Source organism: Hibiscus syriacus, unplaced genomic scaffold (assembly GCF_006381635.1).
Source record: "Hibiscus syriacus cultivar Baekdansim isolate YM2019G1 unplaced genomic scaffold, ASM638163v2 tig00110258_pilon, whole genome shotgun sequence".
NCBI lineage: Eukaryota > Viridiplantae > Streptophyta > Magnoliopsida > Malvales > Malvaceae > Hibiscus > Hibiscus syriacus.
The window spans coordinates 485,330-510,482 of record NW_024062649.1 but is presented as its reverse complement, the minus strand read 5'-3'; the positions used below and the strand labels follow the sequence as shown (position 1 = coordinate 510,482).

At 38.7% G+C, this 25,153-nt stretch overlaps 4 protein-coding genes and 2 pseudogenes across 4 annotated transcripts; 4 read left to right on the top strand and 2 right to left on the bottom strand.

Moving 5' to 3' along the window:
• LOC120115117 (receptor-like kinase TMK4) lies at nucleotides 1-3,421 on the top strand. Its single transcript, XM_039135876.1, has 2 exons — nucleotides 1-2,303; nucleotides 2,755-3,421. The coding sequence occupies exons 1-2, from the start codon at nucleotides 41-43 to the stop codon at nucleotides 3,270-3,272; spliced, it is 2,781 nt and encodes a 926-aa protein (XP_038991807.1). The 5' UTR covers nucleotides 1-40; the 3' UTR covers nucleotides 3,273-3,421.
• A 233-nt stretch (nucleotides 3,422-3,654) lies between these two features.
• LOC120115177 lies at nucleotides 3,655-5,424 on the top strand (annotated as a pseudogene).
• Nucleotides 5,425-7,396: 1,972 nt separating this feature from the next.
• On the top strand, nucleotides 7,397-14,506 carry LOC120115116 (annotated as a pseudogene).
• A 1,041-nt stretch (nucleotides 14,507-15,547) lies between these two features.
• LOC120115176 (selenium-binding protein 1-like) lies at nucleotides 15,548-16,845 on the top strand. The gene is made up of 5 exons (XM_039135946.1): nucleotides 15,548-15,608; nucleotides 15,772-15,893; nucleotides 16,017-16,124; nucleotides 16,209-16,481; nucleotides 16,564-16,845. Exons 1-5 carry the CDS (start codon nucleotides 15,548-15,550, stop codon nucleotides 16,843-16,845), a joined length of 846 nt encoding a protein of 281 aa, XP_038991877.1.
• Nucleotides 16,846-19,605: 2,760 nt separating this feature from the next.
• Nucleotides 19,606-20,986, bottom strand: LOC120115175. Its single transcript, XM_039135945.1, has 5 exons — nucleotides 20,753-20,986; nucleotides 20,438-20,623; nucleotides 20,252-20,360; nucleotides 19,937-20,157; nucleotides 19,606-19,791 (listed from the first exon to the last, which is right to left on the bottom strand). Exons 1-5 carry the CDS (start codon nucleotides 20,984-20,986, stop codon nucleotides 19,606-19,608), a joined length of 936 nt encoding a protein of 311 aa, XP_038991876.1.
• A 1,233-nt stretch (nucleotides 20,987-22,219) lies between these two features.
• On the bottom strand, nucleotides 22,220-23,642 carry LOC120115173. The gene is made up of 5 exons (XM_039135943.1): nucleotides 23,409-23,642; nucleotides 23,094-23,279; nucleotides 22,914-23,016; nucleotides 22,608-22,828; nucleotides 22,220-22,462 (listed from the first exon to the last, which is right to left on the bottom strand). The coding sequence occupies exons 1-5, from the start codon at nucleotides 23,640-23,642 to the stop codon at nucleotides 22,220-22,222; spliced, it is 987 nt and encodes a 328-aa protein (XP_038991874.1).
• Between the last annotated feature and the right edge of the window lie 1,511 nt (nucleotides 23,643-25,153).

Sequence of the window (25,153 nt, the reverse complement as noted above, 5' to 3'; positions counted from 1 at the left end):
TTGAAACGCTTTCTTCATTCTGTTTCTTTTCATTCCCGCAATGGAAAGCGCCAACCGCCGCAACTTCCTCCTCCCTTTTCTCCTCCTTTCCGCCGTCCTCGCCGCCGCAGATGACGGCGCTTCAATGTTGAAACTAGCTTCATCCTTCAGCCCACCTCCCACCGGGTGGTCTTCCACCACTTCAGACAACTACTGCAGCTGGTCAGGCATCAATTGTGACAAATCCAACCGCGTAACAGCCATCAACTTAGCTTCCAAATCCCTGACTGGTTCACTACCCCCGGACATCGCCACCTTGTCGGAACTCGTCACTGTATCTCTACAACGCAATTCCTTATCTGGGTCCGTCCCATCTTTCGCCAATCTCACGAAATTACAAACGATTTCCCTCGACGACAATGCGTTCACATCGGTCTCCCCGGACGCTTTCTTCGGGTTAACCAGTCTCCAAACGCTGAGTTTAAGTGAAAACACGAAGCTAAGTCCATGGACTTTCCCAGATTTGTCCCAATCGACGAGCCTCGTCCAAGTTCAGCTAGACAACACCAGCTTATACGGTACTTTACCCGATGTTTTCCAATCCTTGAGCAGTTTAGAAAGCATAAGGTTGTCGTACAACAATTTGAGCGGTACATTGCCGGCTTCTCTCGGCGGTTCGACGGTTAAGAATCTCTGGATCAACAATCAGATCGTTGGGTTCACAGGTACTTTAGATGTTTTATCCAGAATTCCACAGTTGTCTCAGGTTTGGGTTCATAAAAACATGTTCACCGGTCAGATCCCAGATTTGTCTAAATGTGTGGGGCTTTTCGATGTCCAGCTTAGAGAAAACCAGTTGACTGGGCCTGTCCCGGGATCTTTAATTAATCTTCCCAGTTTGAAGAATGTTTCATTGTCTAATAACAAATTGCAGGGTCCTTTCCCAAAGTTTCCTCCCTCAGTTGAGAGAATTGTTGTTAACGGGACCAATAATTTCTGTAATACTAATGGAAATCCTTGTGATCCTCAAGTTACCATATTGCTTGAGATTGCTGGTGGTTTTGGTTATCCAGTTTTTCTGTCAGATGATTGGTCAGGAAATGATGCTTGCCAATTTTCTTTTGTTACTTGTGATTCACAAAAGAATGTGATTACTGTGAATCTTGCGAAGAAAGGTTTGACGGGGACGATTTCTCCGGCTTTTGCGAATCTTACAAAGTTGAAGAACTTGAATCTGAATGACAATAACTTAACAGGTCCCATCCCTAATGGTTTGACTAAGTTGAGTAGTTTGCAGCTTATTGATGTGTCTAATAATAATCTTACCGGAGACATGCCGGGATTTTCATCTTCCGTGAAGTTTTCTTACACAGGGAATAGTTTACTAGGAAATTCGAACGGTTCTGGTGGTGGAGGACCTCCAGGTTCTGGGGGATCTAGAGGGGGTTCTTATGGTAACTCAAAAAACAGTGGCGATGGTAAGAATTCCATAGCTTTGATTGTCGGTATTGTGATCGGTGTATTGGTTTTCGTTGCTGTTGTTTGCTTTGTTTCTTATAAGTATGTGATGAACAAGAAATATGGGAAATTTGGTCAGATGAATGGCAATGCCAGTGATGCTGAGAAGGGGCCAGTTAAGAATGGGGTAATGGGTAAAGCAACAAACGGCTACGGAGGATTGCCTGGTGAAATGCAAAGCCAAAGTAGCAGTGATTATAGCGATCGCCATTTCTTTGAGGGTGGGAATGTTGCGATCTCGATACAAGTGCTAAGAGAGGTGACTGATAATTTCAATGAGGCTAATGTTTTAGGACGAGGGGGTTTCGGGATTGTGTATAAAGGTGAAATGCCTGATGGCACACGGATAGCTGTCAAGAGAATGGAGTGTGAAGAGAAAGGTACTAAAGGAATGAAAGAGTTTCAAGCTGAAATCGCGGTGCTTACAAAGGTTAGGCACAGGCATTTGGTTGCACTTTTGGGTTACTGTATTAATGGCAACGAGAGGCTCTTGGTTTATGAGTATATGCCTCAAGGTACCCTTAGTCAGCATCTCTTTGAATGGCGAGAAAAGGATTACGCTCCACTCACCTGGAAGCAAAGGGTCACCATTGCACTGGATGTCGCAAGGGGGGTCGAGTATTTGCACTCTTTGGCACAACAAAGTTTCATTCACCGCGATTTGAAGCCTTCCAACATACTACTCGGTGATGACATGAGGGCAAAGGTTGCGGATTTTGGCCTTGTTAAGAATGCACCTGACGGAAAGTACTCTCTGGAAACAAGACTAGCAGGAACATTTGGATATCTTGCTCCTGAATATGCTGGTAAGTTGATCCCTATCCGGAAATTTGTTGCGACTTTATATGATCTGCTTAGTTCTACATATTCTTTGACAAACTGCTTTAGGAAAATCAAAACTTCCAAAGTAATTTAGGTGTATCTTTGATTTTTCAATGCAACTGTAGGTGTGTTCCAATAACTTGAGTCTTTATGCTGATGCGTCAATAATCCGTTTTACATAAGATTTTACATTCATGTATTCATGTCATATTCGTGTTACGTTTTTTATGTTGTGCATGCCGTGTTTCACCTTATCGTCTTTTGCCTGGCTGTTCTCTTCGAAACATTGTCGTATCCTTGAATTTGCTCCCTAGGCCTCGGGCTTTTAGCCAACTGATGTTTACATGGATGCGAGAATATGATACTTCCATTTTATTGTGTGGTTAAATGTTAAATTTTTAAAATATATACTTCATTTTCTTTCAATCTCTATAGCGACCGGAAGGGTGACAACAAAGGTGGATGTGTATGCATTTGGAGTGGTGTTGATGGAGATAGTCACCGGCAGACAAGCTTTAGATGTAACCTTACCTGATGAGAAATCACATTTGGTCTCATGGTTCCGTAGGGTTCTAATCAACAAAGAAAACTTTCTGAAAATGGTCGATGAAACTATCAGCTGCGATGATGAGGAGACAATGGCGATGATCTTCAAGGTAGCCGAGTTGGCAGGTCACTGCACGGCTCGTGAGCCGTATCAGAGACCCGACATGGGGCATGCCGTTAACGTGCTCGGACCACTCGTCGAGCAATGGAAACCTACAACCCAAGTGGAAGACGGAAACTCGGGGATTGATCTTAACATGAGCCTGCCTCAGTTCCTACAGAAATGGCAAGCAGATGAAGGTACCTCAACAATGTTTGGTGATTTTTCCTATTCCGAAATCCAGTCAAGCATTCCCGCAAAGCCCTCGGGATTTTCGGCTACATTTAGCTCATCCGATGGCCGGTGATGGAAATACAATACCGGTCATGGTTTTTGAAGAGGTATGGGCTATTATATGAGATGATAGCTAAGAATGTCATGATCATACTATGTTTATCTTTGCTTTTCCTTTTGTTATGTTCAATGGAGCATTTACAAAGGAAAAAAATGGGTTTTTGGAGCATTTTGTTATGTACTTATGTGTAATGTTATGATCATATTCTTTAAATTTATAATTATTATTTTTTAAATTATGTTTGAACTATCTTTAAAGTATTTCTTATCCGGATTATATTTATTTGATATTAAAGCTCGTTTCGACGTATTAAGAGTTCTTGAACCGAATCGAACCGATCAAATCACAGTACAGATAATCCTATACATGAACAATTATATTACACTCTCTTGGTCAACTTATACCTAAAAAATAATAAAGAAAACATATATAATCAAGGTGACAAGAAGGCCCACCGTATGTAATAAGTACTTCATAATCTTTAGGGTTTTCATGTACATTTTCAACTACATAAAATCTTTGTTTCATGTCCTTTTTCTTGATTGTAATAAATTAAAGAAACTCAAAAAACATCATTGAACTAATGTCAGCTAATTCTCACTTAATTTACCCAAATTTTCCCACTTTATAAACCAATGAACTCTCTGAAGGGAAAATCCATCGCATTACAGAAGACAAAACCAGCTTGAATATATCAGCAATGGCGGCTCTTCTTGCAACAATCCTCTTGTCTTCTCTTCTTGTTGTCTACTGTAAGTCTTTCAATGTCGAAAATGCTGTCCTTTTTTCGAACAATTTGATTGAATTTAACCCTTTTTTTTCATGGTTGAACAGCGGCATATCTCGAGCAAGATCGGGTTGAACTATGGTCGGAAAGGGAACAATTTGCTGTCGCCTTATCGAACCATCGAGACCGTAAGATCGATGAATGCAGGCCGTATTAAACTCTATGATTCTGACCATGAAATATTGAAGCTTCTGTCAGGGACTAATATCCATGTATCTACTATGGTTCCGAATAATGACATAATCCGCATTGCTTCAAGCCAAGCAGCTGCTGAGCAATGGGTTCAAAGCAATGTCCTAGACTTTTACCCCGGCACGATGATCCGGTTCGTGTTAGTCGGCAACAAAGTCCTCAGCCACGACCCCAGGATTTGGCCGAGCCTTGTGCCTGCAATGCGTAGGATTAAGAATTCTCTGAATGCTCATGATATTAAGAATGTCAAGGTCAGTACTTCGTTGGCGATGGACATTTTGCAATCGACTTTTCCTCCATCGAGCGGTGAGTTTCGGTCCGATATTGTGGATGCGGTGGTGACACCGTTGCTGAGATTCTTGAATGCGACCAAATCGTTTTTTTTTTCATCGATGTTTACCCTTATGAAGCATGGTCTGCTAACTCAAGGAACATCAGCTTAGATTTTGCCCTTTTTAGAGGGAGAGCAAACCAAATTGACCATAACACAAGCTTAGTTTACACAAATCTGTTAGACCAAATGCTCGACTCGGTCATTTTCGCGATGAGAAAGCTCGGATACCCCGATATCGGGCTAGCAATCGGCGAAACAGGTTGGCCTAATGCAGGGGATATGGATCAAGTAGGGGCGAATATCAACAATGCAGCCACTTATAACCGAAAACTGGTTCAAAAAATGGCTACAAAGCCACCAATAGGGACCCCTGCTAGGCCTGGTGCAGTCATATCAACATTCATTTCTCCTTATATGACGAAAATAAAAAGCCAGGTCCGACAACCGAAAGGCATTGGGGCTTGCTACGTTTGAACGGAACACCGATTTACGATATCGATATCTCCTGGAAGCGACCTCTTTCCAGTTACGAACCACTGCCTGCAGCCAGAACCAACATGCCATATAGGGGTAAGCTTTGGTGTGAGGTGGCTCCTGGGGCTGATGCAGCGAACCTGTCGTCGGCGTTGTCGTATGCTTGCAGCCAAGGTAACCAGACTTGTGCCGCATTGAACCCTGGAAAACAGTGTTACGAGCCGGTATCGGTGTTTTGGCATGCAAGGTATGCATTTAGCTCATACTGGTCCAAGTTCCGAAAACAAGGTGCAACCTGCTACTTCAATGGCTTAGCCAGGCAGACCAGACGTAACCCAAGTGAGTTGACTCGATTATCTGATTATTACAAGCTTTGAATTTGATCTTAAATATCTGAAATTTGTTTCCTTTTCTATCAGGTCGTGGACAGTGCAATTTCCCTAGTGTGACTATCTGAAGATGAGGATATAAAGCTCAAGCTCTAACTTCCATCATGGAACTCAGACATAGAGGAGTGGATTACATATATACATAAACATACATACATGCATACATATATATATATATGCAAGAATATTGTTAACTGTTAAATTTGTAAGGGAATAACAGTGTTTTATGACATCTAATCAAAGAAATAAATGTATGTTTTACTGTGGTAAATGTTAAATATGCTTTGAAAGTGAATGAATTTATGTGAAATTAAAGAGTTTCTGCATGATGATATATGAAATACAAGACATTATGGGGTGGTACTCAAGTTATCTAGTTTAAATGATTCGATTTAAAGTATACAAAAGTTTAAGAATCAATTTAAAATTTGACCTATAATTTGGGGACTTTTGACGAATATACCCTACATTATAATCTATATGCAATTATTATGTTTGATAACAAATGCGTCATTATATCATAAAGTTATGGACATATCAATTAATTAAAATATTTATTTTAAACAGATCATTAGTCATTAAATATTAGACATAATGATACAATTTGATATAATACATATGCAAAACATATATACTAAAATCATAAATCTAATTAAAAATTTAAATATGATTTTTATTTACAAATTATTCTAATATTATTGTCTGATCCGAATTTGAATTAAATATTTATTATATATTCAAAATTAAAAAGAAAATAAATTTAAAATTTTAGTTTGTATATAAAATATTTAAATCAACACAAATATAGATCTAAATTTATTGAAAGTTAGATGAATAGTATCCCAATTCCTTAAAAAATAAGGGTAAAGTAGATAAATGGTCTCATGTAGGGGCGGACCTTATAGTTGCCCTGGGTATCCCAGACAATCCTCAAAATTGTCTACTTAGTGTTAATTTTTTTTAATTTTTTTAATTAATACAAGTGACACCCCTAATATTGTGTGTAACTGTTGCTCTCTATTATAGGAAAAAATTAATATTAAAAGAGTTTTTTTGTGCAACCTCTGAATTTTTGTCTTGAGTCCACCTCTGATCTCATGACTATAAGATATATTTTATTAAGTTCCCTAACTATTAAAAGCTATAAAATAGTCTTCCAATTATAGGGAGTTGTTTTGTTGAGTCACTTTACTATTAAAAATTATAAAATGATCACCTGAACTATATATTATGTTCCAAACTCATCCTTTCTTGTTAACAAATTAAAACTGTCTGAGTTGTATGTTAACTTGCTGACTGAGATTAAAAATGTAATTTTATAATCTCAAAAGACTATCACATCTCAGCCAAAATGTTAATATCTAACTTAGATGACCGTTAATTTTTTAATGGACAAGAAAAAAATTTGGAACATAATAAATAGTCGAGTGACTATATTTTAACTTTTAATAGTCGGTGGACTCAACAAAAATAAATCCCTATAATCAAGACACCAATTTATAATTCTTACTAATTAAAAGACTCAATAAAATAGTATCTTATAATCTGGGACCATTTTATTTTATCAAAAAAAAAAAAAAACTTAGTAAGAGTCATAGACTCATAGCCTAATCAAAATCAAGCTTAGAGGTTTATCCTAAACTCGACACGTGGACCAATTGGGTCCCATCTGTTAGGCAAAGATTGCTTGAGAAACCCAACTGCAAATCTTATCAAAACTACATGACACGTGTCAATATGAACACCGTCGATGATCCTTGCCACATCAGATAAAGAGTTGGGAATCTCTAGAATGACACGTAATATGGGGCCCACATTCAGACCAAAAGGCGAGAAAAAACAACAACATTTGACGTAATTCTAACTTCCAGTTACATATTATCAACCTCACAGTACTTGGATTAACACAGTTTCTCTGTTCTATTTAAAGACACTTGATTTTATGGAAAAAAAAGTGTAAGGAAAAAAAAAACGAGAGAAATCTGCAATGGGTGAAGAAAGTGAGTGTTGCAGAACAGCAGGACCATGTTATGGAACTCCATTGGAAGCCATGTCTGGTCCTAGAGAAGCTCTTCTTTATGTTACTTGTGTTTATAATGGTAAAATTCTCTTTTTTTTTTCATAATTTTTTGGTTTTTTTTCCTGGTTTGATGTTAAAGAAAATCTGGGAATTGAAAGGGTTGATGTATGTATGAAGGAACTGGAAGAGACAAGCCTGATTTCCTGGCAACGCTTGATGTAGATCCAAACTCACCCGCTTACTCAAGTCATACACAGGCTATTTATGCCGTATGTAGGTGATGAACTACATCACTCTGGGTGGAATGCTTGCAGCTCTTGCCATGGCAATCCCTCCGCCGATCGACGTTTCCTCATCCTGCCTTCATTGCTGTAAGTAGAGACAGACTCATAACTTTATGTTAGAGACGAACTTAGAGAATTCGAATTTTTAACGGATTTTCATGTTCATGTATGTGTAGTTGTGGTATAGACATGTTTTGAACGGTTTGTTTCAGGTCGGGCTGGATTTATGTGATCGATACGAAAACGTGTCCCAAGGCTCCGTCGTTGCATAAAGTGGTGCAGCCTGAGGATATTGTGAAGAAGACCAGCCTGGCTTATCCCTACACGCCTCACTGCCTTGCCTCCGGAGATATAATGATTTCGTGTCTCGGAGACAAAGATGGAAATGCCAAAGGGGACAGGATTCCAAATTCGATGTCAAAGGGAGGTAATTTGATGTACCGATAGAACAATTAAAGGGATGAATGGCGGTGAATTGGCTGTCACTTGTGATTGAATCATGCTGCTGTTGTGAATTGTGATTCTTCAGGTGGGAGAAACGGGAAATAGTCCTCCGTTCGGTTACGATTTCTGGTACCAAGTTGATATAAAACGATGATAAGCTCCTCGTGGGGTGCTCCTGCAGCCTTCACCAAAGGTTTTGATCTTCAGGATGTTGCGGATGGTCTGTATGGGAGACATCTGCATGTGTCTAGCTGGTCTGATGGCGAACTAAAACAAACGATGGATCTCGGTGACACCGGTCTCATACCCTTAGAAGTGATTCCGTTTTCATTCCGGTCTCGTACCTGTATGGATTCATTCATTGTGCATAATCTTATGGTTTCTATGCAGACAAGATTCCTTCATGAGCCCTCTGAAGATACAGGGTATGTCGGGTGTGCCTTGACGAGTAACATGGTCCGGTTTTTCAAAACCGAAGATGGATCATGGAGCCATGAGGTGGGAGCATATAATCTTGTGTTGCCATTGCTGATAATATTTTCAGAGTAATTGATTTATTGAACTTCTGCAGGTGGCAATCTCAGTGAAACCATTGATGGTGCAAAACTGGATCCTTCCTGAAATGCCGGGACTCATAACCGAATTCTTGATCTCTCTCGACGACCGTTTTCTGTACTTTGTCAATTGGCTTCACAGAGACGTCCGACAATATAACACCAAGAACCCCAAGAATCCAGTTTTGGCTGCCCAAGTATGGGTTGGAGGACTGCTTCAAAAGGGAAGCCCTATAGTTGTTACAGAAGATGGTAAAACATGGCAATCCGATGTTCCGGAAATCCAGGATTGTTCTAAGTTTTAACATTCATATTAACTCATCTCCATCGGATTAATTGTATCAACGGCAATCGATGAACTTTGTTATGTTCATTACAAGGACATCGTCTAAGAGGGGGACCGCAGATGGTCCAGCTGAGCTTAGACGGGAAGCGGCTATACGAGACGAACTCGCTATTCAGCGCATGGGATCGACAATTCTATCTGGAACTTATGGATAAGGGTGTTAGGAAATATAACGAGAACAAGTAATTTCCCTATAGCCAGATTAGTGAGAATACGAAATAAAAACAGAAAAATAATACCCGAAAATTGATAACGGAGTTCAGCCAATTGTGCTTACGTCTCCGGGCTGCTGCAGATCTTTTACTAAGAGATGAAATTTACAGGTGTTTAAAAACACTCACTACTCACAAGAAAGCTCTCTAGTATTAGAAGGAAGAAATGATTTTGGGATGATATTGAAGCTAAATGGGTAAGGGTATTTATAGTAGAAACTTAGGGACTAATCTTTGAAAATACCCTAAAGTGCAATGACTAAAGTGAATTTACCCATTCCTATTTTCAACAAACATCTACCAATATTTTACCAAACTTTGAAAAAATATTTTTCAAAGAAACATTTACCAAACTTTGAAAAAATATTTTCCAAAGTTGGTTGCCAAACTTTGAAACTTTTAACAATCTCCCACTTGTAGACTGATTTTAATATGTCTTCACACCTTGATCAATGTAGCAGCATGTCTGGTCTTGTTATTCTAGCATGCCAACTGAAGCTGAACACAACTTCAGTTTGTCCGTAGTCACCGTCTTTGTCAACATGTCTGCCGGATTTTGAGCTCCACTAATCTTTTCAAGTTTCAAAATCCCATCTTCCAGAAAAGATCGGATAAAATGATATCTCAATTGTATGTGTTTCGTCCTGGAATGAAAAGACGGATTTCGTCCTGGAATGAAAAGACGGATTCTTTGCTAGATGGATAGCACTTTGACTGTCGCAATACAAGACATTGTTTTCTTGTTTCTTGCCTAACTCTTCCAAGAAACTTTGGAGCCAAACCATCTCTTTGCTGGCTTCCGTAACAGCGACATATTCTGCTTCAGTTGTGGAGAGAGCAACTATCTTCTGTAGTTGAGAAACCCAACTCACTGCGGTTCCTCCTAGAGTATAGACATACCCTGTAGTGCTTCTTCTGATGTCGACATTTCCGGCTAAGTCAGCATCTACATAGCCTGTCAATATCGTATATCCACCTTTGAAACAAAGTGCTTTGTTTGTGGTACCCCGCAGATATCTGAGGATCCATTTGACTGCTTCTCAGTGTACCTTGCCCAGATTATTCATGTACCTGCTAACAACTCCCACTGCTTGAGCAATATCTGGTCTGGTACAAACCATGGCATACATTAGACTTCCAATTGCTGAGGCATACGGCACCTTCACCATGTGTGCACGTTCTTCCTCCGTCTTTGGTGACTGATCTTTGGAGAGTCTAAAATGAACACCTAAAGGTGTACTTACTGGTTTAGCATCTTGCATGTTGAACCTGGAGAGTACTTTGTTGATGTACTCAGCCTGTGATAACATCAAAGTCCCCGACTTTGTGTCTCTTTTGATCCTCATCCCAAGAATCTGCTTTGAGCGCCGAGATCCTTCATAGCAAACTGCTTCGACAATTTTTGCTTCAAGTTTATAATCTCTTGCATATCTGAGCCTGCAACGAGCATGTCATCAACGTACAATAATAAAATAATGAAGCTGTTGTCGAACCTCTTGATGTAGCAACAATGATCTGCTTGCCATCTTGTAAAACCACTGATACTCATGAAACTATCAAACTTCTTGTACCACTGTCTAGGAGCTTGTTTTAAACCATACAAGCTCTTCTTCAACCTGCATACCAGGTTTTTCTTGCTTGTCTCTATGAAACCTTCTGGCTGCCTCATATAGATTTCTTCCTCCAAATCACCATGAAGGAAAGCTATCTTTACATCTAACTGCTCAAGATGTAAATTCTCTACAGCTACAATTTTCAACACCAGTCTGATTATAGATAGTTTTACAACTGGAGAGAAAATTTCATTGTAGTTAATACCTTCTTTTTGCTGAAAGCCTTTGACAACCAATCTTGCTTTGTAGCGTTTTCTCCCATCGTGCTCTTCTTTGATCCTGTAAATCCACTTGTTATGAAGCGCTTTCTTGCCTGGTGGTAATTCAGCTAATTCCCACGTCTGATTTGACATAAGCGAGTCCATCTCATCTTTCATGGAAGACTCCCACTTGACTGAATCCTCCACCTGCATTGCTTCATCATAGCACTCTGGTTCACCATTGTCAGTCAGCAACAAGTAGTGCAAAGAAGGCGAATACCGTTGGGTTGGTTTAGGAATTCTGGAGGAGCGTCTCAGTTCTGGTGTGCCTGGTTCTTCCTCTTGAACTGCTTCAGGACTGATCTGAACATCATTTCCAGAAATCTCCTCGAACTCAGCAAATTCCTTTGTTTCAGCTTCGGTATTACTTGATTCTGCGGTTGACCTGTCTTTGTACATCACATTTTCATTGAAAATGACATCTCTGCTTCTGATGATCTTTCGATTTTCGTAGTCCCAAAACCGATAACTGAACTCATCACCGCCATAACCAACAAAGGCACATTTGTTGGACTTAGCATCAAGTTTACTTCTTTCAGCAGAGTCTATGTGTACATAAGAAATACAACCAAACACTCTTAAGTGTGAAAGGTTTATTTCTTTCTTGCTCCAAGCTTCTTCTGGTATTCCGCCATCCAAAGGAACTGAGGGCACACGGTTGATCAGGTAAGCTGCAGCGTTGATAGCTTCAGCCCATAGAAATTTGGGCAATCCGGCATGTATCCTCATGCTTCTAGCACGTTCATTCAGAGTTTTGTTCATGCGCTCTGCTACGCCATTCTGCTGCGGTGTTATGGGAACTGTTGTCTCCATCTTGATCCCATTGTTTGCGCAGAAATCTCTGAATCTACTGTCTCTGTACTCTCCTCCATTGTCAGACCTCAACCGCTTGACTTTCAAACCAGTCTCATTTTCCACCATGGCCTTCCATTTTCTGAAGGTATCAAAGACTTCTGATTTCTTCTTCAGAAAATAAACCCACACCTTCCTTGTTGAATCATCGATGAAGGTGACATAATATAGTGAGCCTGCAAGAGATGGAACTGGGGATGGTCCCCATACATCAGTATGAACCAATTCTAACATTTCTGCCTTGGGTGCCTTGCCAATCTTTGCAAAACTGACTTTCTTTTGTTTGCCAAAGATGCAATCCTCGCATAGTCTGACATCTACATTCTTTAGATCCGGCAGCTTCCCTTTTGACAAAAGTATCTTCATCCCTTTCTCGCTCATATGGCCAAGCCTTTAGTGCCATAGGTTTGATTTTCCATCAGCATCTGCTACTGCAATGATATTCTCTAAATTTGAGGTTACATAGAGAGTACCAGTCTTCTTACCACGAGCAATGACGAGTGCTCATTTGGTAATCTTCCATTCACAGCCTGAAAAGGTTGTACTATATCCTTCTCCATCAAGCTGTCCAACAGAAATCAGATTTCTTTTGAGGCCAGGAATATGTCTCACTCCTGTTAGCTTCCAGGTGGTCTGGTTTGGCAGCTTTAGTCGGATATCTCTTTTTCCGACGATCTTCAAGGTTTCATCATCAGCAAGATGAACCTTCCCAAAATCACCACTGACATAGTTCTCCATGATTTCTTGGCATGGGGTGGAGTGGAAAGATGCCCCTGAATCCAAGATCCATGATTCAATCGGACTGTTGACGCTTAGAATCATGGCATCACCTGTCTCCTCTGTCACGTTGGCAGATTCCTGTGCACCGGTATCTTTCTTCAGTGCTCGGCAATCTCTTTTAAAGTGACCTTTCTTGCCACAATTATAACAGGTAGAATCTTTCTTTCCCGTTCTAGATTTTTCCCGTCTAGATTTTGATCTGCCACGATTTGAATATCTTTCTGAAGTTCTTCCTCTAGACTCTGTGTGCAAGGCTGAGGAGGTTGATGCTTCACCCGATTCTCTCCGTCGAATTTCTTCACTCAATACCAGATCCCGAACATCGTCGAATTTCAATTTGTTGTTTTCCGACGAGCTGCTGACTGCTGTAACAGTAGCATTCCAACTGTCTGGTAGAGATGATAAGAGAATTAAAGCTCGAACTTCATCATCGAACTCAATTTCCACTGAACTCAACTGGGTTGTGATTGTGTTGAGTTCATTTAGGTGTTATGCCACCGATGCCCCTTCCGTCATCCGCAAATTGAATAATTGCCTCATCAAATGAACTTTGTTTGAGGCCGATGGCTTCTCATACATACTGGAGAGAGCCGCCATAAGACCCGCCGTGGTCTTTTCCTTTGCTATGTTGAAAGCAACATTGCGGGATAACGTCAGTTGGATAACTCCGAGGGCTTGTCTGTCGAGAAGAGCCCAATCTTCATCCTTCATGCCCTCTGGTTGCTTTCCTGAGAGGGGTTGATATAGATTTTTCTGGTACAGAAAATCTTCGATCTGCATCTTCCAAAAGCCAAAGTCCGCACCATCGAACTTTTCAATTTTCACCTTCTCTTCGTCTGCAGCCATCGCTCCCACTCGAATCTGGCTTCTTTGAATCGTTTTTGACAATTTCTGCGAACCGTCGTGTATTTGAACACCTTCGTCGACAAATTCGTATCGCCGACAAAATTTCACTATTCACGAAATTCACTATTCACGTGAATAGTAACCTCGCAGAAAAATTGGTAAAATTCACAACCAAAAGCTCATGATACCAGTTGTTAGGAAATATAACGAGAACAAGTAATTTCCCTATAGCCAGATTAGTGAGAATACGAAATAAAAACGGAAAAATAATACTCGAAAATTGATAACGGAGTTAAGCCAATTGTGCTTACGTCTCCGGGATGCTGTAGATCTTTTACTAAGAGATGAAATTTACAGGTGTTTGCAAACACTCACTACTCACAAGAAAGCTCTATAGTATTAGAAGGAAGAAATGATTTTGGGATGATATTGAAGCTAAATGGGTAAGGGTATTTATAGTAGAAACTTAGGGACTAATCTTTGAAAATACCCTAAAGTGCAATGACTAAAGTGAATTTACCCATTCCTATTTCCAACAAACATCTACCAATATTTTACCAAACTTTGAAAAAACATTTTTCAAAGAAACATTTACCAAACTTTGAAAAAATATTTTCCAAAGTTGGTTGCCAAACTTTGAAACTTTTAACAAAGGGTTCCCACATGCTGCAGATGGATGTCGACACGGAGAAAGGCGGTCTTAAAATAAATCCGAACTTCTTCGTTGATTTCGGAGCCGAACCTGATGGCCCTTCACTGGCTCACGAGATGAGATACCCCGGCGGGGACTGCACTTCGGACATCTGGATCTAATCATCTCAGCAGCAAATTAGCTCTGAAGAACCATCCTTTGAAGTTGTAGGACAAAATTAACGTTCTATTATCATATCAATGTGCAATTCTGAAAATGATCAATAAAGACTCCAATTTGCCTTACTTCGAGTCACGAATCCGGACATGACCATGAAATCAACACGTCGAAACCTGTTTTAACAAATCCGACAGCCGGCTTGTCAACCGTTGCCACGTGTTCCGTCAGGGTCTGGCTTCTACTATGTGACAAACACAGATGTTGTCTTGAGTTTGATAATTCCCATAGGACCCATTTTGTTGATAATTCCAATAGGCCATTTTCAGATTAAAAAAAACATTAAAAAAAAAGAATTTTCGCTGCCTATAAATTGCAAAGTGGTTTTTCCAATGTTTTTCAGTTGAAATTGCAGTTATTAGAAAGCTTTTTTGTAAGAGAAATTGGGCGAAGAAACAGGGTGTTGCAAGAGAGCAGGACCAGGATATGCAACTCCATTGGAAGCCATGTCTGGTCCTAGAGAAGCTATTCTTTATGTTAATTGTATTTATAATGGTACTTTCCCTTTTCTTGTATGTGTTTACACATCGTAATTTAAGATTTTTATCGAGTTCGAGCTGAGTTTCATGTCTCGAGTTTCGATGGATTTGTATGTATGCAGGAACGGGTAGAAAGAAGCCTGATTTCCTGGCAACTGTTGATGTGGATCCGAACTCTCCCACTTATTCTAAAGTTATCCACAGGCTGTTTATGACGTATATAGGTGATGAACTACATCACTCGGGGTGGAATGCTTGCAGCTCTTGTCACAGAGATCCGTCGGTCGATAGACATTTCCTGATCCTGCCTTCGGTGGCGTAAGTGACTTTATATCCAGATGATCATACATTCGAACTTGTATCTAAATATGTGTCGCTTGTTCTAGGTCTGGTCGTATCTATGTGGTTGACACATCGAAGAATCCCAAGGCACCCTCGTTGCACAAAGTTGTGGAGCCTGAGGATATCGTCGAGAAGACTGGCCTAGCGTATCCGCACACGTCTCACTGCCTTGCCTCTGGGGATATAATGATTTCGTGTCTCGGAGACAAACATGGTAATGCCAAAGGAAACGGATTTCTTCTCCTCAATTCTGAATTCAACATCAAAGGGAGGTAAACTGATAAACGTAAAGAACAATTAAGACGATACATAGTTTCGAATAACTGTCATTTGTAATTCCTTAGGTGGGAGAAGCCGGGGCATAGTCCTCTGTTCAGCTACGACTTTTGGTACCAACCTCGACATAATACGATGATCAGCTCGTCATTGGGCAAGGTTTCAATCCTCAGCATATTGAAGATGGTTTGTATGCGAGGCATCTGCATGTGTATAGCTGGCCTGATGGAGAGCTGAAACAAATACTGGATCTCGGTGACACCGGTCTCACACCCTTAGAGGTTACAACATTGTTTTTAGGACTCAGTTTTGCTCGAAGGCGATATGTAGTTCTGTTTCGTTTTAATTGTTAGAATTATATGGTGAAACCTCAGATTGAATGGATATAATCTTGTCATTTGCAGTTAAGATTCCTGCATGATCCCTCTAAAGATGCCGGGTATGTTGGGTGTGCGTATACAAGTAACATGGTTCGGTTTTTCAAAACCGAAGATGGATCATGGAGCCACGAGGTTGGCACATAACATAACTCTACTTTTTCTGTATATGATCTTCAATTTCGATAAGCCTTATAACGTACTTATTAACTTCTGCAGGTGGCAATCTCAGTGAAACCAATGAAGGTGCAAAACTGGATTCTTCCTGAATTGCCTGGATTTATAACTGACTTCTTAATCTCTCTTGACGATCGTTATCTGTATTTAATCAACTGGATGCAAGGAGATATCCGACAATATAACATCGAAGACCCCAAAATTCCAGTCTTGTCTGGCCAAGTATGGGTTGGTGGAGTGATTCAGAAGGGAAGCCCTGTCTTTGCCGTGACTGAAGATGGCAAAACATGGCAAGCCGATGTTCCACAGATCCAGGTCTGTTCTAACATTCATATCAATCTGTCAGATTAATTTGTATTAATGGTGATCGATGAACAATGGTTACGACTTTTTCCAGGGACATCGTCTGAGAGGAGGACCGCAGATGATCCAGTTAAGCTTAGATGGTAAACGACTATACGTGACAAACTCGCTATTCAGCACATGGGATCGACAATTCTATCCAGAGCTCGTGGAGAAAGGTTCCCACATGCTGCTGATCGATGTCGACACAGAGAAAGGCGGTCTTAAAATAAACCCCGATTTTTTTGTTGGTTTCGGAGCCGAACCTGATGGACCTTGCCTGGCTCATGAGATAAGATATCCAGGTGGTGACTGCACTTCGGATATTTGGATTTAAGCATCACAAAACCAGTTCACACATGAACAAATTGTCCTTAAAAATTGTAGAACAATAATAACGACAACAACATACTATATTTGATGAGATAATGTAATATCATCATGCCAATGTGAAATTATAAAGTGCTGAAATTAGTTCAGTGCAATCACCAACCATGAAAGGTTGTTGCTTGGAACGAATCATTTTCCGATCAAAGCGATCCCAGTAGCAATGAACGAAGACGAGATATCTATCATTATAAGATGAACTTCATTGTCATATAAATCACGTCTCTTGCGCACGTCTTATTTTTCCGACTTCTAAGATAAATTTGTTAGCTGCCCCCTCTCTCATACCAACATCTAACAATTGTTTCTTCAGAGAAGCTATGTTCTTTATACCATTGATTCGTCTCCTCAACACTTCTATTTCACCTCTCACCTGCATATGTTTCTTCCTGTATTCATCATCCAAAGTCTCCTCCGTTTCCTGCATTTAACGAAAATCAAACGAATTTGTATCCGACGTTACTCTGACTCGACTAACTCTGTTACCTTGATTTGTTGTTTGATGACATTTTTGGGAGGCAAAAAGTTCCAAATCTTTCCCTTTACAGGAGCATCGGCAAAGGCTTTATCTCTCTCCCATTTAAGCTCATTAATCTCTTGAAGAACTTACTTTTCATCAACCATTATTGCTGGTCTTGGGATGATATAGTTCCTACCATTGTCCATCTTCAATCTCCATATCTGTTCTAACAAAAATAGAAAATATTCTGTAAATAGAAAGAAAAACCAACATCAAAAAATCATTGAATCGCTGTTCAAACATGATTACTCGATAGTTAATCTATTCGACAACCGAAGGACCCGAATCGACGTCGTCGTTTGATTTCTTTTTGCAGGCATTCACCTCTTCCAAGAGCTTCTTTTCCTTGGCCATGTTATAAGTTCCATGATGCATATGGAAATGCAAGTTCTGGATCGAAATTTTCGATTAACCAAGTTATTTTTCTATGAAACAAACATCGAAAAACAATGATTTCGTGTTCTTACATGGAGATTCAACTTGTCTTGTGTGCTGATAGATCTGTCCTTGTAAGCATTATTAGCAAAACTGAGCTTGTCGAGTTCTCGTTTCAGAGCAGCCATTCTCTTCCCTACAATGCTCGACTTACTTCTAAGTCCTCTCTTCATATTCTAAGCTGTATAACTTGTTATAAGCCACGCGTTCTTCATACTGTTCAACATAAATCACAGTGTCTTACGATTTATGTCGTCGATATTCACTGATCGTGGTCGTGTTGGCAACGTTTACAACCGGAAACCTAGTGATCGGTGTTTTGAATAACGTTAAAAGCTAGCGTACCTGTTTCTCGTCTATCGTCTTCGTGATTCGGAATAAATCTTCATTCGAATTTGCAAGCAGCGTCATAGCCTGTTGAATCCCAGATTCTGGATCAGGGTTTTGCTGAAGCATCACAAATTGAATCGTGAACTCGATTGCTCTTAGCTTTACTCTTAACAGCTTGAAGCTCATTGTTTTTAGGTTTTGAACGATGGCCTGGTCTGTTCAATCCTTCGTCTGGTGCTGCAGCCATGATATTGAACCGAAATCAGTGAAACCCATGTTGAAAATGATGAATTTGGATATATATATATATACACGTATACAGGTATAATCAAATAAGAAATGCTTCGAACTTGTTGAGGCCTTGCACCCCACGGCAGACAAGGTCAACCCATATATGAGTTGTGATATGGAGGATGCAACGTGGAAAAAACAAAGAATGATTTTTTTAGGTTAAATTAGATTATTAAATTAGATGGAGGGTGAAATATACAACCTACACATCCTCAAACCTCATTTTAAATTAATCCCTAAACATTTAAACATTCTAATTTTATCCTCAAACTATGGCTATCATTCTAAATTAATCCCCAAACTCTTGAACGTTCCAAATTCACCCCATTCTAAATTGGTCCCCAAACTTTTGAACGCACCAATAACATCCCCCAAAATCATTCAAAAGTTTAGGGATGAAATTGGAAAACTCAAAAGTTTGGGGACCAATATAGGAGGGTCATAGTTTGGTGATCAATTTAAAATGAGAGTCATAGTTTAGAGATGAAAATAAAATGTTCAAAAATTTAAGAACCAATTTAGAATGTTCAAAAGTTCAAAAGATTAATTTGAGTTAGAATCCATTTAACTTAAAAATAAGAAAGATTTTGAACAGATTATACCTCGAGTAATATATGTTAATTTACTAAGATATATAGCAAACTACAAGGACTATCTTGCTAGATATATGCTAATTTTTTTCAATAGCATGAGTCTGAGAGATGATTAGCTCAAGATACATGCACTCTAATAACCATTTTGGTTATAAATTACAAATATATTATTGGCCTGAATATATATTATTAATATCCGTTAATCGAATTAATTACTTGGTTTAGTTAGTAATTAGATTAAGATAGTGATTAGTTAATACAGTTGGTAGTTTATTAGCTATTTCTGATTAGTGTTTCTTACATATTTTCCTAGGATTCAATCATCGGAATACTTCTATTTACAATAAAATCATTTTATTGTAATTTTATTAATTGATAGCAATCTCATATACTTGTGAATAATGTAAAGAAAAACGTGACAATTCCTTTAAATTAAGGGTAAGATATACAAAACATAAAAAATAAGGGTAAGATATTACAAATGATCTTTCGATAATGAAGGTTCATATCCTTGGTGTACGTGATGTTTGAACTCAGGATCTCAAGCGATAACAAAAAATTCATTGACCACCGAGGTCCCTTTCTTCCTACGAACATCTAACAATTGCCTGTTCAAAGAAGCTATGTTCTTCTTCAGATCATTGATTTGTCTCTTCACCGCTTGTATTTCACCTTTCAGCTCCACATGTTCCTTCCTGTATTCATCATCCAAAACCAATTCCATTTCCTGTATTTAACATAAAAATAATCAAACCGATGCATATCCGAACCGTCCAATAACTAAACATACGATACATTTGATCCGACATGAATCAAGTTTGTGTTAGATCATAACTCGATTCAACTTGACCTATGAAATTGAAAGTTGTTACCTTAATTTGTTGTTTGATGACATTTTTGGGAGGCAAAGACTTCCAAATCTTTACCTTTACAGGAGCATTAGCAAAGGCTTTATGTCTCTCCCATTTAAGCTCATTAATCTCTTGAAGAACTTGCTTTTCATCAACCATTATTGCCGGTCTTGGGATGAAATAGTTCCTACCAATGTCCATCTTCAATCTCCGTATCTGTTCTAACAAAAACTGAATATTTTCTGTAAATAGAAAGAAAAAGCAACATCAAAAAATCATTGAATCGATGTTCAAACATAATTACTCGATAGTTAATCTCTTCGACAACCGAAGGACCCGAATCGACGTCGTTGTTTGATTTCTTTTTGCAGGCATTCACCTCTTCCAAGAGCTTCTTTTCCTTGGCCATGTTATAAGTTCCATGATGCATATGGAAATGCAAGTTCTGGATCGAAATTTTCGATTAACCAATTTATTTTTCTATGAAACAAACATCGAAAAACAATGATTTCGTGTTCTTACATGGAGATTCAACTTGTCTTGTGTGCTGATAGATCTGTCCTTGTAAGCATTATTAGGGTTTGTGAGCTTGTCGAGTTCTCGTTTTAGAGCAGCCATTCTCTTCCCTACAATGCTCGACTTACTTCTAAATCCTCTCTCTTCATATTCTAAGCTGTATAACTTGTTATAAGCCACGCGCTCTTCGTTCTGTTCAACATAAATCAAAGTGTCTTACGATTTATGTCTTCGATATTCACTGATCGTGGTCGTGTTGGCAACGTTTACAACCGGAAACCTAGTGATCGGTGTTTTGAATAACGTTAAAAGCTAGCGTACCTGTTTCTCGTCTATCGTCTTCGTGATTCGGAATAAATCTTCATTCGATTTTGCAAGCAGCGTCACAGCCTGTTGAATCCCAGATTCTGGATCAGGGTTTTGCTGAAGCATCACATAAATTGAATCGTGAACTCGGTTGCTCTTAGCTTTACTCTTAACAGCTTGAAGCTCTTTGCTTTTAGGTTTTGAACGATGGCCTGGTCTGTTCAATCCTTCGTCTGGTGCTGCAGCCATGATATTGAACCGAAATCAGTGAAACCCATGTTGAAAATGATGAATTTGGATATATATATACAAACACACATACACACGTATAATCAAATAAGAAATGCTTCGAACTTGTTGAGGCCTTGCACCCCACGGCAAGCAAGGTCAACCCATATATGAGTTGTGATATGGAGGATGCAACGTGGAAAAAAGAAAGAATGGTTTTTTATGTTAAATTAGATGGAGGGTGAAACATACAACCTACACATCCTCAAACCTCATTTTAAATTAATCCCTAAACTTTTAAACATTCTAATTTTATCCTCAAATTATGGCTATCATTTTAAATTAATCCCCAAACTGTTGAACATTCCAAATTCACCCCATTCTAAATTAATCCCCAAACTCTTGAACGTTCCAAATTTACCCCATTCTAAATTGGTCCCCAAACTTTTGAACGTACCAATAACATCCCCCAAAATCATTCAAAAGTTTAGGGAGGAAATTGGAAAATTCAAAAGTTTGGGGACCAGTATAGGAGGGTCATAGTTTGGTGATCAATTTAAAATGAGAGTCATAGTTTAGGGATGAAAATAAAATGTTCAAAAATTTAAGGACCAATTTAGAATGTTCAGAAGTTCAAAAGATTAATTTGAGTTAGAATCCATTTAACTTAAAAATAAGAAAGATTTTGAACAGATTATACATCGATTAATATATGTTAATTTATTAAGATATACAGCAAACTACAAGGGCTATCTTGCCAGATATATGCTATTTTTTTTCAATAGCATGAGTATGAGAGATGATTAGCTCAAGATACATGCACTCTAATAACCATTTTGGTTATAAATTACAAATATATTATTGGCCTGAATATATATTATTAATATCCATTAATCGAATTAATTACTTGGTTTAGTTAGTAATTAGATTAATATAGTGATTAGTTAATACATTTAGGTAGTTTATTAGCTATTTCTGATTAGTGTTTCTTACATATTTTTCTAGTATTCAATCATTAGAATACTTCTATTTATAATAAAATCATTTTATTGTAATTTTATTAATTTATAGCAATCTCATATACTTGTGAATAATGTAAATAAAAACGTGACAATTCCTTTAAATTAAGGGTAAGATATACAAAACATAAAAAATAAGGGTAAGATCATACAAATGATCTTTCGATAATGAAGGTTCATATCTTGGTGTAAGTGATTTTTGAACTCAGGATCTCAAGCAATAACAAAAAATTCATTAACCACCGAGCTCGATTGGTTCATGTTGATTTTGAATCTTGATTAACCTTAAAACTTCTTTGTAAGCTGTCCCTTTCTTCCTACGAACTTCTAACAATTGCCTGTTCAAAGAAGCTATGTTCTTATTCACACCATTGATTTGTCTCTTCACACCATTGATTTGTCTATTCACCGCTTGTATTTCACCTTTCAGCTCCATATGTTTCTTCCTGTATTCATCATCCAAAACCAATTCCATTTCCTGTATTTAACATAAAAATAATCAAACCGATGCATATCCGAACCGTCCAATAACTAAACATACGATACACTTGATCCGACATGAATCAAGTTTGTGTTAGATCATAACTCGATTCAACTTGACCTATGAAATTGAAAGTTGTTACCTTAATTTGTTTTTTGATGACATTTTTGGGAGGCAAAGAGTTCCAAATCTTTCCCTTTACAGGAGCATCGGCAAAGGCTTTATCTCTCTTCCATTTAAGCTCATTAATCTCTTGAAGAACTTGCTTTTCATCAACCATTATTGCTGGTCTTGGGATGAAATAGTTCCTACCAATGTCCATCTTCAATCTCCGTATCTGTTCTAACAAAAACAGAATATTTTCTGTAAATAGAAAGAAAAGCAACATGAAAAAATCATTGAATCGATGTTCAAACATAATTACTTGATAGTTAATCTCTTCAACAACCGAAGTCGTCATTTGATTTCTTTTTGCAGGCATTCACCTCTTCCAAGAGCTTCTTTTCCTTGGCCATGTTATAAGTTCCATGATGCATATGGAAATGCAAGTTCTGGATCGAAATTTTCGATTAACCAAGTTATTTTTCTATGAAACAAACATCGAAAAACAATGATTTCGTGTTCTTACATGGAGATTCAACTTGTCTTGTGTGCTGATAGATCTGTCCTTGTAAGCATTATTAGCAAAAGTGAGCTTGTCGAGTTCTCGTTTTAGAGCAGCCATTCTCTTCCCTACAATGCTCGACTTACTTCTAAATCCTCTCTCTTCATATTCTAAGCTGTACAACTTGTTATAAGCCACGCGTTCTTCATTCTGTTCAACATAAATCAAAGTGTCTTACGATTTATGTCGTCGATATTCACTGATCGTGGTCGTGTTGGCAACGTTTACAACCGGAAACCTAGTGATCGGTGTTTTGAATAACGTTAAAAGCTAGCGTACCTGTTTCTCGTCTATCTTCTTCGTGATTCGGAATAAATCTTCATTCGATTTTGTAAGCAGTGTCACAGCCTGTTGAATCCCAGATTCTGGATCAGGGTTTTGCTGAAGCATCACATAAATTGAATCGTGAACTCGGTTGCTCTTAGCTTTACTCTTAACAGCTTGAAGCTCTGTGTTTTTAGGTTTTGAACGATGGCCTGGTCTGTTCAATCCTTCGTCTGGTGCTGCAGCCATGATATTGAACCGAAATCAGTGAAACCCAAGTTGAAAATGATGAATTTGGATATATATATATACACACACACATACACACACATACAAACGTATAATCAAATAAGAAATGCTTTAAACTTGTTGAGGCCTTGCACCCCACGGCAGACAAGGTCAACCCATATATGAGTTGTGATATGGAGGATGCAACGTTGAAAAAAAACAAAGAATGATTTTTTTTTATGTTAAATTAGATTATTAAATTAGATAGAGGGTGAAACATACAACCTACACATCCTCAAACCTAATTTTAAATTAATCCCTAAACTTTTAAAGATTCTAATTTTATCCTCAAACTATGACTATCATTCTAAATTAATCCCCAAACTCTTGAACGTTCCAAATTCACCCCATTCTAAATTGGTCCCCAAACTTTTGAACGTACCAATAACCTCCCCCAAAATAATTCAAAATTTTAGGGATGAAATTGGAAAATTCAAAAGTTTGGGGACCAATATAGGAGGGTTATAGTTTGGGGATCAATTTAAAATAAGAGTCATAGTTTAAGGATAAAAATAAAATGTTCAAAATTTTAAGGACCAATTTAGAATGTTCAAAAGTTTAAAAGATTAATTTGAGTTAGAATCTATTTAACTTAAAAACAATGAGGCAGTGGCAGCCTCGTCATCTGCAGGAGTGAAGGCTGGACATGAATGCTCCATCGGAGATTGTTTCTTTGTTTGTGGATTATCTTCCAATCTCTATTCATTGGAAAGGTCTGTGGCAGATAGTGGGTCGTTACGGAAAGGTCCTAAGTGTGTTTATTCCAAAGAAGAGGAGTAGAGCAGGCACAAGATTTGGCTTCGTAAAAGTTTGTAATATGATAGAAGCTGAAAGAGTTAGGGATCGTTTGAATAGTATTATGGTGTCTGGCAGTCGCATTTCAGTGAGTTTAGCAAAGTATACGATGGAGGCCCCAAAAGATAAAGGTGTGCAAAATATGATGCCATGGAAATAAAAAATGGGGAGTTCATCCTTTCATGAAAAAACTCATAGTACAGAGGCTGGTCAAGTGGGAGCTTCCAGAAAGGAAGTTATGGGTCATGTTGATGAGGACGAAGTTAGAAGGTTGAGGAGATGTTTGGTGGGAGTTATGGCTGGTGTTTGTAGTGTTGGGATTATCGTCGATAGATTACATATCTGGGGCTTAGGGGAAATTAAAGTTCAAAGATTATGTGGTACTTCCTTTCTGCTTTCCATTGAGGATGAAGAGTTGTTTTCCATGCTAGAAGATAGGGATGGCAAACAGGTACAATTTCGTGGATTCTGCATCGTACCCGCTCCAATTGGGGCGGTGATGGGTATAACTTTAGTGGGTAGTGGGCGGGTGTGGATTTAGAAAGTGGTACCCATCGCGGGTAGTGGGCGGGTGATGGTTTTGAGACCTTACCCGCCCCGTATCCACCCGCCCTGCTTCCGCTCGCCCTTCATCCGTCCGCCCACTAAATACCCATTAAATTTTGCTTAATTATCTT